This window comes from Echinops telfairi, unplaced genomic scaffold, assembly GCF_000313985.2.
Source record: "Echinops telfairi isolate 266 unplaced genomic scaffold, ASM31398v2 ScPeMD7_1;HRSCAF=3_0, whole genome shotgun sequence".
Classification (NCBI taxonomy): Eukaryota; Metazoa; Chordata; class Mammalia; order Afrosoricida; family Tenrecidae; genus Echinops; species Echinops telfairi.
In genome coordinates this window covers 27,334,260-27,353,981 of record NW_022103896.1, presented here as the reverse complement: position 1 = coordinate 27,353,981, position 19,722 = coordinate 27,334,260, and the positions used below count along the sequence as shown (strand labels likewise).

The 19,722-nt window shown below is 37.8% G+C and overlaps 1 protein-coding gene across 2 annotated transcripts in view; it reads right to left on the bottom strand.

The window, feature by feature from the left end:
* CSMD3 (CUB and Sushi multiple domains 3) overlaps nucleotides 1–19,722 on the bottom strand; it is a 1,328,144-nt gene that overhangs the window by 19,695 nt on the left and 1,288,727 nt on the right. For both annotated transcript variants that reach the window (XM_045286022.1, XM_030887469.2), the window contains 6 exons: nucleotides 19,400–19,573; nucleotides 13,576–13,749; nucleotides 11,688–11,761; nucleotides 3,453–3,564; nucleotides 1,613–1,792; nucleotides 630–695 (listed from right to left, as the gene is read on the bottom strand). In XM_045286022.1, the coding sequence (XP_045141957.1) occupies nucleotides 630–695; nucleotides 1,613–1,792; nucleotides 3,453–3,564; nucleotides 11,688–11,761; nucleotides 13,576–13,749; nucleotides 19,400–19,573 (780 nt within the window). The remainder of the gene's footprint in view (nucleotides 1–629; nucleotides 696–1,612; nucleotides 1,793–3,452; nucleotides 3,565–11,687; nucleotides 11,762–13,575; nucleotides 13,750–19,399; nucleotides 19,574–19,722) is intronic.

Below are 19,722 nucleotides of genomic sequence, written 5' to 3'. Positions count from 1 at the left end.
GCAGCAGTCAAGAGATCAAAAGCCGAACTGCATTGGCTAAATGTGCTGCTCTTTAGAGTATGGAAACGCAAGGGCTTTACTTTGAGGAGTAAGGTGCTCCTGTCCCAAGCCATGGTATTGTCAATCACTTCATATGCCTGTGAGAGTTGGACACTGAATAAGAAAGACAAAGAGGAATGGAAGCATTTGAATTGTGCTGGCTAAGAATATTGCAGGTACCATGGACAGCCAAAAGGACATACTGATCTGTCTTGGAAGAAGTAAGATCAGAGTGCTCCTTAGAGGAAAGGATGGCCAGATTTCATCATTTAAATAAAATGATTGCCATTATATTTATTTGAAAATTAAACATTTATATTATTATTTGAGCATATTCTTGAGGAAAAATTTCTATCAAGAGAACTATAGATAATATTTTGAAATATGAACATGTCATGGTTTAATAGTGCTGTAAATTCAACATCTTATAATTCAACAACACAATATGAACTGTCAAATCCCAAATTAAAGATGATCAGCTTAATAGTTTTCTCCTGCCAAAATACATATTTCTAAATGGTCACTTTTGCTTAAAATATAGATTACTTTTAGACGCCAGGACCTCCAGAAAGACAAATGAATTTACTAACCACTTAGCTTTGGGCTGGGAGTTCCTAGGGCAGGTCTTGGATCTTTCACCAATATTTTAGAACCAGCTATGAATGGAAATAAAAATATTTGCAAAAGTTTATATAATTAGTAATGCACAGTCACATACACACACATAAAATATGATGATTCATCAGGTCTACTCTCTGATAAAAATGCTCTGTTCATCGCAGGAACTCTGTTCTCATCCAGACCCCTGGTGTGTAAAGCATAAAATTTCATAATTATCTCAATTTTTAATTCATTGTGATAAGAGGCAGGTTGATTCTACTGCACCATCTCGGGACACTGTTTCATACTCTAGAGGCATAAAGGACATGGAAATGGTCACACCAAGGGCCGAGGGAAGGCTATTCAGTCTTTTGGCTTTTTGGTGAACTCATTATTCTTGGTCCTGATAGTAATTGTCATATTCAAATGTTAACACAATTGCGCATGTCACCTAGCTCTTATCAAACACCCTATCACTCTGGCCAGCGAGAAACTGGCTTAGTCCAAAGCAGAGACAATCCGACTTCTGAAATATGCTTTCAAGCCTCTTCCTACGAGGGTGGCTGTGATCGAAAAGTCTAAAGCCAGAGATGCTGGCAGCAGTTTTCCAAACCTTACAGAGGGACTTGAAGAAAAAATAAAGGCAAGAAGAAAAAACACAGCACAGACACATTTTAAAAGTTATAAAAAGACCTGAATATTTCTGTAACTCTGAATCCAGGAGCGTCTACATACCCATCCTCTTGGTGTGACCAATGCATTTCTTTGCTCTTAAATTAATCTGTTGGGGTTTTGTCTCTTGCATTGGCTCTTTCTGTTAGTTTCCTCACAATGATGTCCAACAAAATGAGGCACTGCCCAGCTGTGTGCCATCTTTACAATCTGTCTTACATTCAAGTCCAATGTTGTTGCCTCTGAGGGATGCTTAATAGAACAATTTGTCTGGCTACAGGCTCATCTAAAGAAAACTTACCTTCACAAACAGGAACTTTCCCAGTCCAGGTGTTATCAGATCTACAAACTCGATGTTCTGTACCGCCTGCTAAGAAGAAGCCATGCTGACAGGTATAAATTAGTGTGTACCCATGTGATGGGAGGTCCATGCCTACGACATTTGCATGAGCAGGTGTTTCTGGTTGTTTACAGCTATGGGCTGTATTAAGAGAAGGGAAGGTAGTTAATTTTAAATAGAAATTTAAAGAAAAATTAAAGCAGGGTTATAAAACATTTTCAGAAATATTTTAATGCCTTTATATAAATATAGAATAATTATTGTAAAAACCAAAGAAAACATGGCAATGATAGTTAGAACTCTAAGCTTTCTTCTATGACCCAGTGGTAGATGTCAACACTGGTGTGTTGAGGGGAAAAATATTGGGAATAATTAAGCTGAGAAAATATACTTATCTGACTTATTATTTTATATAATCTTTAAAATAAAAAGACTCCATATGTTCTAAAATGAAATTAAACCAAATTTCATTATATTTTTATATTAGTACTTTTTAAAAGAGAAGATAAAATGTAATAATTTGCTTTTATGTATTAAATTTTCAAAACCATTCTTTTCTTAATCAGAGATAGAGCCACAAATGTTATCCCTCAAATTTGAGTAGCATATCTGTTCATATGGTCCACAAATATGGCGGTGGGGGAAGTGTTCTGTACACTACTGTATTTGGGAACAAAACAAAACAAAACTATTTGCTTCCCTAAGCAGATTCACAGAGGTATAATATCTAACCTTCTGACCACGATTTGCTGAACATTGTGTGGAATGCTTCCTATTTAATATAATTCAGTGAATGTATAGCTTCTAATTTGAAACTGCTTTCTTATCCTCACATTAGGCACATATTTGAAATTCCAAGATGCTTCACAAGAACAGAAGCTGTTTAACTTAAATCATTTCCCAAATGAGAGACCCAAACAACTTTAGTTTACTAGGAACTTTGGGAGTTACTTTGGTAGTTACTATACTAACTGCCCACTCCCTTTGGAATGCTCTTCAGAAGAATTGTGCCTTATTTATACAAATGTGAATCAAGCATGTAACATGACTTTTCAGAATACTCTTTCCTGTTTAAGTAAGCTGCTGGCCCATGGGGAATAGGTTCTGGAAAGGTCTAGAATATGTTTAAAGCAACTTTTTGGACTCCAGCAAATCCTAAAAGTTAAATACCTCCCTGATGAGTGTTTCTTTTAGTTTACTCCTCCCTGACACCCACCCACCTGTGGGAGTCAGCATTTAAAAGACAAGGTAGATACTGAGAATAGAAGGAAGTGAAGACATTGCATATGTACTTCTCATGCAGAGGAACCATTTAGTGACCTTGTCTGTGTTTCTTATTTTCTCTGTATAACTAGTGCTTTCAACCTGGGATCAATACTCAGAAGCTCGGGAATACCTTGAAATACGGTATTGCTATTTGGGGTCAAGGTACAGACTCCTCCTTTCTTTTCACATGTATTTCTAGTTTTCTTCAAGTTCTCTGGGCATTTCGTGTGTGATAAACAAATTTAAGTCACTACTTTGGAGCCTCCTGCTTTCCGGAGTACTTCAGATTCATTCATCTATGAAGATTCATCTATGATTCATCAATTATCAAGTCAGTGCAGTAGATTACAGGGCTTTTACAATGGGTTGGTGATAAACTAGCACAATCACACCCATGAAACATTTTATAATAATCTAAAGAGAAATGACGTAACTTACTCCTTGTGTAAATATAAATTGTTACCAAACACGGTAGAGAATATTTCTGATAAATCTTTACCTCAAAGAAGCACGATGTGTTCATGGTGGTACTTACGTATGCATTCAGGCTGCATACCACTCCAGGAGAGGTCAGGAAGACAAGTACGCGTTGTGGACCCCTGTAGAAGGTGTCCTTTTTTACAATGGAACTGCACAACACTCCCCACCTACAGAATATCAACGAGAGCAAAAAGGAGTATAGTAAATCCTAAGACAATTTCAAACATAGCAATTACTAGAAAACACCTTGAATGGTAAATGTCCTGTAGATTGGACTTTGGAAGAAAAATAAATTAAAATCTAATGTAAAATAAAAGTGAAATGAATCAAGACCTAAGAAAGAAACCTGTATTACTTTTAATTACATGTCATTCTCACATGTTCATGTGCACAGCATGTATATGGAACAATGTTTTGGCCATGGGAACTTGATAAAGATAAATGGAATAGAAAATGCCAATAAACTACATACAAATACAAGATGGAGAGGCAAATGAAGATTAGAAATAAAAATAAGAACCTAAATAAAAATGGTTAAAGAGAAATATGAATTGGAAACTAACATTATAAGGAGTAAGTGAATATTTACTATGGAACCTCACATAAGTCATTTCTCCCCATGGATTAGTGATTTCCTCATTTATAAATATGAATGATAATATTATTTGTGTTGGGATTGTTTTAAGTATTAAATAAGAGAGGCTATATAATGCACTCTGCACAGAGCTTAGTACGTGTTTTAAATAAGCTCTAGTTGAGCTCTTTTGGGTTAACCCTGGACTCCTAGAATACAATCTGTGGTCCAAACCCATTAGCCACTCTGCGGGAGGCAACTGAGGCTGCCTGCTCCCATCATGGTTTGCAGCCTCAGGAATCTTTCCTAGGGTTCACTACGCATCAGATGGGCCCAACTGCAGTGAGCACACTTATTCAATTACAACCATAAGTTTAAAAAATAAGCTTTTAAGAGTCTCAAGTGACAGGATATGGCATTTGGATCCTTGTAATAGAAAACATAAAGTCCTGGTCTCTCTTGATAAACATTTCCAGATACACAAGAATAAACTTTCCCATCCTCCACTCAAAGCAACATTCTCATTTTACTTTATCCAAGATAGATTTTATTCTTCTAGTCATCTACGGTATTTTAACATTCTTGATAAAACCATTCTGGGCTCTTCCTTCTTCACTGTTCCAATTTCACATGCACAAAAGGCAGTTAAAAATATCACGGATTTAATCCTCAAAGTGACATCTTTGCTAACAGTAAAACTTGTGCGTGATCACTTGACTGCTACTTACATGACACTCATTGTGGATCAAAGTCAAATGAAATCCTTGTCAAATTCAAACTCTTCTTGCTTTATCACGATGCTGCCTACTGGTCCAGTTGTGAGGATTTTTGTTTTCTTTCCATAAAACAAAGGCTGTGTGTAGTCCTGGATCTCCATCTGCAAGTGGTTCGAGTAGTCCTCCCTTTCAATAAGCAAACTTTTTGTGTCATGAGCACCTTACAGGTTGCTAGTTTTCCTCCAGGCCTGATGCCACATTCTTCTTCCTGCAGACCGGCATCTCTGATCATTTGCTCAGAATACAGACTGAATGGGTAGGGTGAAAGTGTACGACTGATGCATTCATTTTCTCTTCTTAAATCACACAGTCTCGCTCTGTTGAAACTACTTCCTCCTGCTTGGCCCACCTACCTAATGTACTTGTTGTCATCTCCTACCTGATCGGCCCCTCCAGTCATTAGTGCTGCACGTGTCAAATCTCTTCTTGAAACGGTCTCTAAGTGCTGGTGGGAGATACTCCATGTTATATTCTGGTTTCTGAGGACCTGTTTTACTTTTCTTGAGCTTCAACTTGAACTTGCTTATGAGCAATTGATGATCTGCTCCACAGCTTGGCTCTAGTCTTGGTTTCCTTGTTGATATTGAGCTTTTCCACGCTCTCTTCCAACAAATGTAGTCAATTTGATTCCTATTTATTCCATCTGGCAAGGTGCCTATGTGTAGTTGCCATTTATGTTGTTGGACAAAGGTGTTTGCAATCCACGCCATTAGCCTTGTTAAGTCCATCATGCGAACTCCAGCTTCATTTCTGTCTCCAAGGCCATGCTTTCCAGCTACCAATCCTCCTTCTTTCCTTCCGACTTTGAAATCCCAATCACCAATAACTCCCAATGCAGGCTTGATCTTGATTTCAGCCTGAATATGTCGGTAGAATCGTGTAATTTCTTCATCACAAATTTTTGTGACTAGTGTGTAAACGTGAGTAACAATTTTATTAACTGGACTTCTTTAAAGATGTAGCAGTATTTGAATTTTTCTTTTTTGATTATGAATCTTCTGGAATCTTATCAGAATTCTTCTGGAATTTATCATTCCCAGTACGGTAAAACATATGATTGTTTCATTTAAAATTGCCAGTAACAATCTAGTTCCGCTCACGAATGCTCCGGGTCACATTCTCTATGGGTTCTATTTCATTGTTGACAGTTTCCAAAATTCCTGGATGCACACTTCGCCCATGCCCTGTTGCAATTACCAGTGGACGTTTGCAGCTGTTCCTGCTCCGATGGAGTGGAGTCACACCAGCAAGGGAAGGGCCTGATGGTTTCTCTCCAACCACATAATGCAGGCTGATTCTACTTTGAGGAAGCAGCTCAACCCAGTCAGGTTCAGTGTCTTGCAACCGTAAGGACTCCTTTTCCAGCACTGTATTTGACAATGTTCTGCTTCTATCCATAAGAGTGTCAGTGGTTATTCCCTCAGAAATAGATTCTTTCTTCTTTGCTGTTTGTTCTTAAGCTTAAAGCTTCTCTGAAGGGTCCATGGATGACCCTTCTGGTATTTGAAATAGCAGTGACGTAGCTTCCAGCATCACAGCAACTCACACATGACCACAGTGTAACAAGAGGACAGATTAGGGTATTTAAGTCCTGTCACTTTAGATTTCTCCAGCAATTCCACTCTGAGAAGGCTCAGTGTCTCAGGCTTACAGCTTGTTTCCTTCTTTCTCTGCAGCAAAGCACAAGTAAGCCTGCAGTGACACATTTCCTACCACGGTGCTATTTGGGTTTAAGACCAGCTATGCACCACCATTGTTCCTCTACTTCTCCAGAAATAGTCAATTATTCATTCCCAGATAGGAAAGTTCAGGTACTGCACGTTGTGTCATTCTTGCCACTGTCACCCACACTTTAAGAACCATTGCCATAGATCAATGAAAGGGTCACCTAATTGTCTCTCTTTCTACAGTACTGACCCCATTAAATTCATTTACACATTAAGGTAAGAGTGATTTATGCAACATGAAGTGTGACCTTCTTCTTCTTACAATTTTAATGGCTTATCATATACAGGATAAAATTATAATGTGTTATTTTGGTGGACAAAGACCTCTATAACCTGGCCACTTACTATCTGCCCAGTATTATCATTAACCACTGAACAATTCTCAAACTTTACTCCTTTTTCTTTCTGCATATATTGGTTCAATTCATATTGAAAGTAATATTATATCAGGAACTAAAAATAATTTATATCCAGTTTCAGCGAGTCTATTTTTATGTAAAAGTCACTTTTAATTGAAGCACAATCACATGTCTATGCAAACACCCTATAGTATTTTAAGACATAATTAATTGGTAACACGTACTTTATAGCCTACTGTTCCCCAAAGTGGGAGATACTGCCCCTGTGGGTGCTGGCAAGACCCAGGACTGCAAAGGCCCATTTCTACACTTTATCCTGGATTAGGGGTTCTAGTAAAAATATTTTTAATTGCTAGGGGTATTTATTAATTTTCTTCTAAAGAGGGCATGGTAGACCAAATAACTTTGGGAAGCTATGTTTTAAATTCACATTCTAACATTATATAACAGTTCATACCTCGTGAAATTTAGCCAGCCAAGTATAATATTAATATAAAGCTTGCATAATCTTCTAGAATTTATATTATATTCTATGTTTCTCTTCCATGGAAATTCCATAGTAAACAACTCATTTACTTAAATAACTCTTATTTTGCTTGCATTACCATTACTGTATCTGTGTGTGTGTGTGTGTGTGTGTGTGTGTGTGTGTAACATCACATGACTATTTCACTGGTGGTTCCAGCATGGCTCCTAACAATGTTCAAATAGATGTATAGTGACTGATTAAAATTTTTAAAAATACTTCCTCTTCAAAATATATTTGACCAACTGTTTTAGATTTCTATATAAGTTTATACAAAGCACTTTAGCCCCCCAAGTTGGAAGTCACTGCTTTTAAAACACATATAAAATTGAGATGATAAAGTTCAAGTAAAAGACCATGATCAACACATGAAGTGATACATGTGATCCCTGAGAGGGGAGGTTAAATGTTTTCACTGACCAAGTATCAACTTTGACTGTGAATTATCAGATTTAAGAAAATAAACTATTTTAAGGTATCTTATAATTGTACAGAACCCCTTTTCAGTATTCCTTATTCAGAGTTCAACTTTCAAACCCATATGAAGCGACTGAAAATAGGATTTGGGGAAGGCTTACTTTAATCACCAAAATAACACCCTTGCTTTTCAATATTTTAAAGAGATCTTGTGCAGCAGATTTACCTAATGTGATATATAGTTTGTGTAAACAAGCGGCCATCTAGCTCAGAAGCAACAAAGCCCACATGGAAGAAGCACACCAGCCTGTGTGATCACAAGGTGTCAATGGGATAAGGTATCAGGCATCAAAGAACAAAAAAACATTACTGTGAATGAGGGAGAGGGCATATTGGGGGCCCAAAGCCAATCTGAAGGCAACTGTACATCCCCTTACAGATGGGTTGTTGGGAGGAGACGGAGCAGCCAGGGTGCAGTGTAGCAACGACGAAACATACAACTTTCCTCTAGTTCTTAAATGCTTCCTTCCCCCCTTCCTCCTGCCCCTGACCCTCATGATCCCAATTCTACCTTACAAATCTGTCTAGACCAGAGGATGTGCACTGGTACAGATAGGAACTGGAAACACAGGGAATCCAGGACAGATGAACCCTTCAGGACCAGTGCTGAAGAGTGGTGATACCGGGAGGGTAAGGGGAAAGTTGGGGGAGGGTAAGGGGAAAGTTGAGGAGAAAGGGGAAACTGATTACTAGACTCTACATATAACCTCCTTCCTGGGGGACGGACAACAGAAAAGTGGGGGAAAGGAGATGTCGGACAATGTGAGATATGAGAAAATGATAATAATTTATAAACTATCAAGGGTTCATGAGGGAGGGGGGAGAAAGGAGGGAGGGGAAATGGAGGAGCTGATACCAAGGGCTCAAGTAGAAAGCAAATATTTTGAGAATGATGAGGGCAACAAATGTACAAATGTGCTTGACACAATGGATGTATATATGGATTGTGATAAGAGTTGTAAGACCCCAATAAAATTATTTATATATAGAAAAAAGAATAAGCTGAAAATCACAACTAATAGTGATTATTTTATTTGGGTTAAATATCTAAAAACTAATTATCTAGGGATTAAATATCTATTGATCAAAGTAAAATAATTTTGTATCAACAACTTAATGCCACAACTCTAAATCCCCAAAATAAATTTCCTAAAGCCAGAGCTTAATTAAAAGGTTCAGCATTTAGTAAAATTAGTGTTTGTCATTCACACTACAATTAATCTAGATGTTTATCAGTCATTTTGGTAGCTACTTCCATTACCACCAATTTATTGATAGCCAATTTTGGGTACAAAAGAAAAATTACCTGAACTATTTTTCCAACAGTAGAATTTTGATCACTAGCCTGACTGCTGCATCTCCTTACATGCTAATGCATGTTCAAAAGCCTGCACTGTCAATCGGTATAGGAAAAGGGAGTGAATCAACCAACAGGTAAAAGAGGAAATTAAGAAACTGATCTGTGTGCATACATATTTCGTAACTCTCCTTCTCCTTTGCCAATTCCAGAACAGGGCTTTCTACAGCTGACTTTTTACTGCTCCTCCTCACCCGATGAAACCATGCGGGAAGGCCGAGTTGGGACATTCAAATTCTCTCTGCAGAAATTTGGAAGTTTGAAACTGAGATTGAGGTAATTAATCACTTTCTATCTATGTGTGAAATACAAGCAGAGTAACACACCCTGTCTAATCTGCAGAGAGAGAGAGGAGCCAGATAAATAGACAAGTGGAAAAGAACATGTGCTCTTGTCCTGTCTTGAATCCAGGCTTGATCCATGGTGCCCAGATTCCTTCCCCTGTGATCCCGGAGAAACGCACACGTGATGAGAAAGAGTTACGGGAAGTCACTTCCGTATGGTTTCTGATTCATGAAAGCCAGGGTTTTGCTCAACTGGCAAACATGCTTATCTCAACTAGAATTATGTATTACATATGTTAAAATGCAGAAATAATGATTCTCTTCGTCTCATATGCTTCAGAGCGTCAACCAGATTCAGTGCCAACACACTAACTTTAACTTTCTACTTTTGCCAGAATATTGTCCATGACTTGCTCTGTGATCAAAGCAAGTTACGTAATTATGTTTCTTTGTTCAGCGTCTTTGTCTACATGATTGAGGACTAGCTGTATTAACTAGTGTTTTCCAGAAACTAGATCGATGGACAATGGCTTTTATGAAGACGTGAACCTAAAATTCTCTGAAAACAGATATAACGGAGACTGAGACACTCTTTTATATTGCTATTATATGGACAAGACTGAGGCAGACTGGAAGAATTTAAAACACTATCAAATCAATGTTCACACTGTGCCTGGATTGTAGATAAATGAAAACTATTTTTAGCGATAAAAGTATGGCACCTTTGATGAGCACTTCCTTTAGAAATGGATGCTCTTCAGGTTCACACTGAATTTCATCCAGAATAGCACAATTTAGAAAACCTTGCAACACAGGGCAATTGAGTAATGTGAAAATTGGCTATTTCTTTTTGGAATCAGTATGCACTTTGGCTCTCCTTAGACCTCTATAAGGAAAAACTTGCTGAATCTCTACATAAAAACTAAATTGGAACCAGAGGTAGCAAGAGAGTCGGCCACACATGGCTAGGCATACTAAAGCATTTTAATACCACAGTCCAACAATATGTTGTGGAATAATGGGGTATGACTAAATGATTTCTTTCAGAAATTTCCCACATTGATGACAATGTTTGAGAAAATATTTTAACCTTTTATACAACTATTGCTTTATTGAGAAACCACATTTGTACACCCTTTTTAATGCTCAGCAGTTTCAGCTTTAATCCCTTCCATAATGCTCTCTTGTCCACACTGTCCAAATTCACTTTTTCCATTCCGTCCCACAATAACTGATATCCTGTAGGAAACGGAAAGACCTCTCCCAGGTTATCTCCCCTAAATACTGTATATGCCGGACCTAGCTGCTTGCTACACATGGTGCATGACTATACACTTGGAGGTCAATGAAAGTAGGTCAGAGGTTATTCTCCCTAAGGGTTATCAGTCATCCAGAGCAAGCAGAAACCACTGTTTATCCCACAATAAGTAGGGCCCACTCCCTTCTGATAAGGATAGTAGTAAATTGTTTCCCTGAAGGAGAGCCCAAGGGAAGTCAAACCCACCCAAGGGTGACCAAGATTAGGCCGCCATCATGAATTTAGGGTCTGCCTTTCTTTTTACATGTATACCTCTAGTTCCACCCCTTCTGATCACGTGTACACCCCTAGCTCATCCCCTTCCTGTTATGCTTATGCCCATTGTATATCCCCCTCCTACTGCTCATATTGCCTATTGTACAAACCCTTGCTGTGACGTATGGCTTTACCTGTAATTAGGAGGTATGCACTCCCCCAGAGCTATATAAGCTTTCGCTAGCAATACATCTCTCTCTGTCCTGTGTGCTCTCTCCTGCTCTGACCACCAAGAGGAGCAGAGCATGCGACCATGAAATGTGTCTGACTCCTTCATTTTACTCTCTCCTATATCTCATATTCTCAATGATTTTACTATAATCTTTACTTATTATCGCTGTACAATTGCGCCTACTGGACCCATGATGATTTGTTAGGGGCCGGCTACCTTGACAATATCCCTCTCGCTTCTTTCCTGAAATCTTTAGTTAATTGATTTTCCAAAAGAATTATTTTTTATTCCCTAATTCCTTATTACTTCTATTTATTTTTTTGCCTTATACCTTTTCTATGTGTTTATGAGTGCAGTTTTAATGTGACTTATTTCTGCATGTCAGATAGGATTTTATGTACAAAACAACACAAACATTTTGATCCGTTTTTACAATAAATGGAAATATTTATGTCAAATACTCACTTGAAATCCAAATGTGTTGTTCTGAGAACCATGTCTTGGTACTCCTGGGTTATCACATGAAGTACGTGTGGGTTCTAAAATGATAATTAAAAACATTATTCTTTGATAATGTATAATGCATATATTGGTCTTCACATAATTTTAAGTGATCTCTAGTTTAATGAATGGAATATGGGTAAAATTTAAAAATATAATCCTTATGGTTTTCTAATAATATAAATTGTATTTCTCCATGGGAAGAAGCCTGCTCAACTTGAAGTAAGAAATTTAGAGAGATGGATTTTGATGAATGTTATTCTTGAACTTGGGGCCATTTTAATATTAAAACTTTCCATAACCAACTAACCCTGAAGATAAGAAAAACACATGCATGAACCATCTGCTCAGCGAGCTAGCTAAACACAATCTCAGGTAGGGCAATGATTCAGAAGTGTAGGTATTTCCAGAGCCATGATTTGCTATTTGAGTTCTTCCCTGATACCAATAGAAGATGTGGGCATGAAGCACAGTCTGGGTAGTGGCAGTCTGGGTAGTTTCTGAATTGGTGATTTGTATGATAGCTTACTTGTTGAGTTTATTAAATGTGGTCTTTAATTTTAGGAATATAGCAATGTACTTACAGCCATTTTGAATCAGTATATCTTTTGGATATATTTTTAACAAATCTGATTTTATGTGAGCATGCTCTATTATGTATGCATGTGTTCTCTCACTCCCTGCCAATGAGTTGCTTCCAACTCATGGTCACCTTAAACGACAGAGTAGAACTGCCTCTTCAGGTTTCTGAGGCGGTCAATCTTTATGGGAGCAGAGAGACTCATTTTTGGTTGTGGTTTTCTCCCAAGAGGGCCTGGGGGGTTTGAACGACACCTGTTGCATTCAACAGCGCAACAAGGGACCTACTTTACTGCCGTGCATCCTCATGTTCCTATTGTTTGTTGCCTTTGGCCAGTTCTAACGCATGGAGATCCTAGCGCACCAAGAGGAGTCCCTGCCTGGCCCTAAGCCATCCTCAGATTGCTATGTTTGAAATCATTGCTGCACCTACTGGGCCACACAACCCCATCAAGGGTCTTCCTCATTTTCCTTTGCCCCTCCACTTTACCATATGCGATGTCTTTCTCTAGGGACTGGTCTCTTCTGATCACGTGTCCACATTAGAAGTCTTGTCATTTTAGCTTCCAAGGACGTTCCACTGCTCTTCCTAAGGCTTCCTATGACTAACCATTCAGAAGTGAACAACCTATTCCTTCCTTGTGGTCTGTTTTTAATCCAGAAGCTACACTGAAAACTACTCCCCTTGGGTGCTGGTATGTAAAATACTTGTGACATGGTTTCCCCAAGGGGACTCAGGCCACCATAGTGCAACAAAGTGGCAGAGAAGTGGTGGCGAGCCCCTCGCTCGTTAGTGCATAAAAATGTTATCCATCAGAAATCTTGTGTTCCTTTTCATTTTGCTGACAAGAAAATTACATTGAGTGTTTCCTCTCTACGTTTTAAAAGTAAAATATCATAGATATTAAAAATATTAATCTTAGTACTCTAATTGCTCCTGGATTTTAAAGGTATTTTTCATATTTACACAGTACAGTAGATAGAATAAAGAAAATCATTGGGTGGCCCTACTATCTATGAATCCCACAATCACTGAATATAAACTAAAACTGAAGCCAGTGTTGTCGAATCTATTCAGACTCCCATCAGCCCTAAAGGACAGAGCAGAACTGCCCCACAGAGTTGCAGGCTGTCTTACAAAAGAAAGCCCCACCTTCTTCCCGAAGAGCAAGTGGTTGGCCTACATTGCCAAACCTCGGTGAGCCGCTGAAAATTACCCCACTGTGCCGCCACAGCTTGTTTCTGAGCAAAATCATGACTGAATGACGGTTACCTATGCAGTGAGGTGACGAGCCACTCCAAGTGCCATCTGCTTGGCATATCCTGGTGCTTGATCCCACTAATATGAATGGGAAATTGCAGCTGAATGACACCTCGGACTGGTAGATAAAGCTTTTGCCTTCTCTTTTCCCTTGGGCAGGTACTCCTGGGTCACCACAGAACTTTGCTGTAGTGAAAAAGAAAGACGCTGTAGAGACGACAAAGGACATGGCAGAGCAAACAGAATATGGTGACAACTGGGACAGTGGATTAAAATGAGATGTTATTCTATTCCAGTAACACATCCTATTTTTTCCCTAGACTATACCTAAATGTACAAATCCTGAAAGTAAAACTCAATATACTATTAAAACTTTAGTCTGATTCATATAGTTTCCTTCTTGTGGACTATCTTATAATGTCCAATAAAACCAAAGTCAAACTTACTGCCATCGAGTCAATGCTGACTCATAGCGACCCCCAGAGGGTTTCTGAGACTGTAACTGTCTGCGGGAGTAGAAAGCCCAGTCTTCCTCCCACAGAGTTGCTGGTGGTTTTGAACTGTTGACCACGTGAATCATAGACCAAGCTTAACTACTACCCCACCATGGCATAATTATGATTTATATTGAGCAGATGCAAACACGGGACCAAAGGTGAGATGCACTGCTGTAAATAAATGCGCTTTACAGGTGAGATCGGACAGAAAGCAAGGACTTGTCAGAAAAAATATAATAATGTGGAAAGTCAGTGAGTCTTATGCGGAAACAGAGTTTTCAGGTTCTGAACATTGTGCTATGTGTGTGTACGTGGAGAGGACAGGAAACAATTTCAAGTAAATAGATAACCAGATTTAGATGACCTGACCTCGCTCACAGGACCCTGCAGTGTGTAATCCCTCCAGCCAGAACGACTCCCTTACTCTGGGTCCAGCACCCCAAACATCTCAGCCAATGGCCTTTGAAGTCTATCTCTTCTCCTGAAAGAGCTGTCATGGTATGTAAGCTTGGCCACATACTCAACTACTTTCGTTAATAGCCCTCTCCACACTCCAGAGCAATGCATACACACACGTGGTAAAAGAAGAAGAAGCAGTAGCTATCATTTGTATTGTAAAACTAAGGATTCCGTGCCTTCCAGTCTTCTTGGGGCACTCCTCCATCTTTCCTGTTCTGGCAGACATGATATCCAGGTAGACTCTCCTGTTCCCTCTTAAAATGTGTTGGTTTGGATGATGTCCTTTATCGTCAGTCAACTTAAAGCTGTCTTCAGGTAGAGGGTGCACTTAAATAGTTGGGTGGTTACTGTTTATGTTTTTAGAAGGAATTCACTTTCAGATGCTGAATCTATAAATCTAAAAACTGAAAATTCTTCAGACAAATAAACACAGTTATCTAATTATAGAATACCTTGGGTTTGTATGTATGTATGTGTGTATATATAGCAGACTTAAAATGAAAAATAATGATGAAATATCTATCAAAATAAAATATTTGAGAAACAATTCTGAGTAAAATAATGTAAGGAAAGTGATGTCATAAAAGTGACTTGTCCTTGTTTTCATCCTGACTACCAATTAGGATATTGAAAACTTTAATCTATTTGGCATCCAATCACTTTTAGCAATATAATATCACACCCTAAAGGTCAGGGCCTCGGACTTAGTAACCTTTCTATCTACAGTGTCTAGCACATTTTGAATGTAACGAATATTTTCTCAGTGAACATCTGAAGTCATCATTTGAGCTTGAGCAGTCCCCGTGGTGTAGTGGTTCACTGTTGGGCTGCTAACCACAAGGCCAGCAGTTCAAAACCACCAACAGCTCTACAGGAGAGAGACTGGGCAGTCTATTCCTGTAAACAGTTAGAGTCCCAGAAACTCCACGGGGAAACTCCCTGCTCTGTCAAGTTGCCATTAACTTGCACCAACTTGATGGTAGTAAGTGAATTCTGTCTATGACTGAGCTACTTCGTAACCTATCTGAAGTGGTTCTCCTGCATATTTATTCTGAGTAATTAATTTTATATTTACACAACAAAGAGAATGGAAGAGGGGAGATGTCACCACAGAGGTACCTCCAACTTCTCTGCCTATTCTCTGATGGTTTATTCTAGAGTAGTAATTAATTCACAAAAAATATATATTGGTGTCATGTTTAGAAGCTTAAGATACATAGTTTATAATAAAAAGTCGTTCACTATGTACAGATATAAGATACAAGCTAATGTACAACACTGAAGATAAAATAAAAAGCATTGCAGAGAAAATCAATGCCTCTTTTTAAAAAATGTAAAAATAATTAACTGGGCTTCTCGGAACTTGCTGTGAAGAAAGACAAGGCTTTCTACTTCTGTGAAGAGTTCCAGGCTGGAACATCCCCATGGTCAGTGCTACTCTGTCCCGTGGGGTCGCTGGGAGTCCACATCAACACAGGGGCAGCGAGTTGCTCTCAGAACTTGAATCTGAACTCTTCCATTTAGTAGCAAGGTGACCTGATCATAACTGGATCCCTAACAAGGTTAATCAGATTCTTAAATGATAACAGTTAATCAGATTCTTAAATGATAAGATAACAAATCTTACTATTTGATTCTCTTTCTGAACCAGTTTCATTATTTATTAAAATGTCACTAAATATAATTACCTAGAGGTTCTCTTGTATGTAGCATACATAAAGTAACTGAGACAAAATTAATCATTTTGGATAGTGGTAATTAAAATATAAGAGTAAAAGAATCTTTATATGGTCCAGATATCATCCTTATTTTCCAAGCACAATGGTTACATCATCCAACTTTGTGACCAGGCTTTTGATGAGAAAAAGTTAATGCAGCTGACTTTTCCTACATTTTCATTTATTGATAGTATGTTTTGCATCTTCTATAAAAACTTAAAAATAATTTTATTGTCATGTACTTCACATATCATACAATGTAATAATTCAGTCTTATTAAGAAGAATTACACAATTCTCACTACAACCAATTTCAAAACGTTTTCTTCTTGTACTTATTGTTGGTTTCCCATTTCTCCACATCCTCCCCAGGTGTGCCCTGAGGCAATTATCAATCCAGCGACTATCTCCCTAAATCTCTCTAGCTTGGATTTCATATACAGAAAATCATACACACAGGAACCAAACAAACAAACAAAAAATCAACAACGACTAGACAAAACATAAAAAAAAATCTCAATTTAAAAAAAGTAGAAAATGTTGAAAACTGGAAACTTGAAAATACATCCAAAGAGAAAGCATATGATAAGGTATTGCATTTTAACTTCATGTGCCATAGTCAACCGCACAATGCTCCCTGTCTGATAACAAGGCTAATCATTCCATTGCTTTAGATTCTCTCTTAATTTTAAAAACATATTCAGTTTTTCATTTTATATTTGTCTTTAATATACCATTCGTTTGCTACTTAGTATAATATAGAGATCACAAGTACGTATGGATCTGTTTATCACCATGCAGTATTAACGGAATATGTCCATTTGTTTCCTCATTAATATGGCTTAGACTAGGTCATTACTTATGGTCCTATGGTCTCTATTCCATAACCCTGATTTATTTTCAATCCTTGCACCAATATCATGTCTTCTAATAACTTCAGCACTGTCATACATTTTGATAGTTCAATGAGACTGTGGTACATACCAGGGATACTACAGGGGACAGAACAAACAAAATCTTTATTTCAATGGTGCCCAAGTACCATTACTTTAACATTTGGGCCAAGGATTCCACAGGCAAATATTTATAAATGTATATGATATATATAATTTCTGCCTTTAATAGTATGATTGAGTGACTGTTATTAATGTTGTCAATAATGAAAACATAAAGGAAAAAAACTTTATAAAAGAATTTCAAATTCTCATGAGCTTTGGACTTTCTAGAGCCAAAAGTCTTGGCTGAACCTCTAAAACTACTGCTCTGAGATAACCTTAAACTTAAAAGAAAACTATTCCCTGAAGTATTTTAAGTCAAACAACGCTTTAGCTTAACGAGTAAATATCGCGTGTCTGTCTTGAGTACTTTTAGAACGATTATTCACATGGGACAGAAGTGATGACAATAATTCAACAGACCAGACAGGGACCAGAGAGGACAGCACATCGTGTGAATAGAGGGAAAACAACCAGGGTGAGGATGAAAGAAATCACCACCATCACAGGGTTGTTTAACGGGCATAGGTTTTGCCTGTATATTCTCAACAACAAAACAAAATACAAAATAAATATAAAATACAAGTAAAATAGCATACTGATTCATAAGCTGTTTGTGATCAAGTCTCCACACTGTCATAAATCAATTTAGTATCATGACTATTTAAGTTGTATTTAGGAATATAAATGTGAGTTGCAGGATATAGACAAAATAAGATGAGATAAAAACGTGTGTGTTAAGGAGCCCAATTAAGGGATGACTTAGGAGTAGTAAATTAAGGTGAAAATAAGATTAGAAGGATAATATCAATTACACAGCAAAATGTGAAGTCTCAAATAATGTAACTAACTAAAACAATACTGAGGGGTGGGCGGGGGAGGGAGAGGGAAGAAATGGGGACTGGATATCAGGGGCTCAAGTGGGAAAAGAATGCTTTGAAAACAATGATGGTAGCATATGTGTAAATGTGTTTGACACACTAGGGGAATGTATGGATTGCGATAAGTGATGTAAGAGTCCCCAATAAAAGTATTTTTTTAAAAAAGAGAGAATATTGATAATTTTAAGTAAAAAACCTAAGAAATAAAAAAGAATTTCAGGCAGAATAAATCATCCATTAAAAAAAGCCCAAGTGGTGAAGCTGAATTAGTTTTCCAAGAAAAAACAAACAAACAATGTGCCTGGGGAAGTGTGAGTGAAGGGGGAGTGGAAAAGGGGCATCTCTAAGATATGGCAGATCTGAAGGTACCAGTTGGAGGTTGGTACCACTGAGGGGTTTATATTAACCATTGTAGTTTCCATCACCAGTTATCGGAGATCATCTCACAAGTTAAAAGTAATACTTTCATATTTGAGAGCCTCCATGGCTCAAACAGGAACAGTGGTTCATAGCAGGTTAACCCTTGAGGATCTCACGGAAACAAAACAAACCACACCCATCAAGTTGATGTCAGTCCTAGTGGTCCTCCAGGACATAGTAGAACTTCCTGCTTGGAATTTTGAGCGTAAATTTCTGGGCAAAAGATCCTACAAAGGAGCCTGTCTGTATCCTGTGGTTTGAGACTTAAGTTATACAAAAACTGTGACTTTTATTTTGAAATGTTAAAATAGTTTTGTAAAATTTGATCTTATAAGTAATGTTTGCTAGGATTGAATAGTATACGGTAATCTTTTTTAAAAGATTCATTTCTATGTGTAATAATGTTATATTTATAATTTTAATACTTATCATAGAAAATATGAGGATAAGAAGTGGATTTGAATGAGTATGTAAAGTCACCATGAAGTTATTGTAGAAAGATGTCAAGAGTATATTGCAAAGTATTCTGCTGAGAAAAATTTGAAGTATGTACATATAAACAATTTTCCAGCAGTAAAATCATCCCTGTTGGTCTTTATTTTGGAGACTAACTCTGAAAAAATAGGAAGTCTATAAGCGAAGTAGTTTAGCCTAAAATTCAGTGTCAGTTTATTTTGAGTATAATGACCAGATTTCAGGAAAAGTAATTATAAATACAAGTAATGATTTTTCTTTTAATTTTAATTGGACTTTGGAAACTTGCCTATTTCACATTCGAGCAAAATATAAAACTATTAAGTAATAGTTTTAAGTTTAGCGAAGTCAGGGAGGGAAAAGCCTCTGTGGGAGTACAGAGAGGATACTTACGTAGGCATTGCGGCACTTCCCCACTCCAGGTTCCACTCCCAACACACGTCAGAACAGCAGGAAAGGACAGTTCGTAGCCGGGCGAACAGATGTAGCTGATACTAAAGCCCCAGTCGAAATTTGTTCCTTCTAACCTTCCATTAGAGATCTGGGGAGGAGTTGCGCAGGTAACAGCTGCAATTACATTAAAAGTGATTAGACACAGCTGTTGAAATACCGTGTGCGTGTGTGTGTGTGTGTGTGTGTGTGTGTGTGCATGTGTGTGCCAGTAGAAGAAGCATATGTGCTAATTTAACCTTTTGGAGGACAAGATGTGACATGTT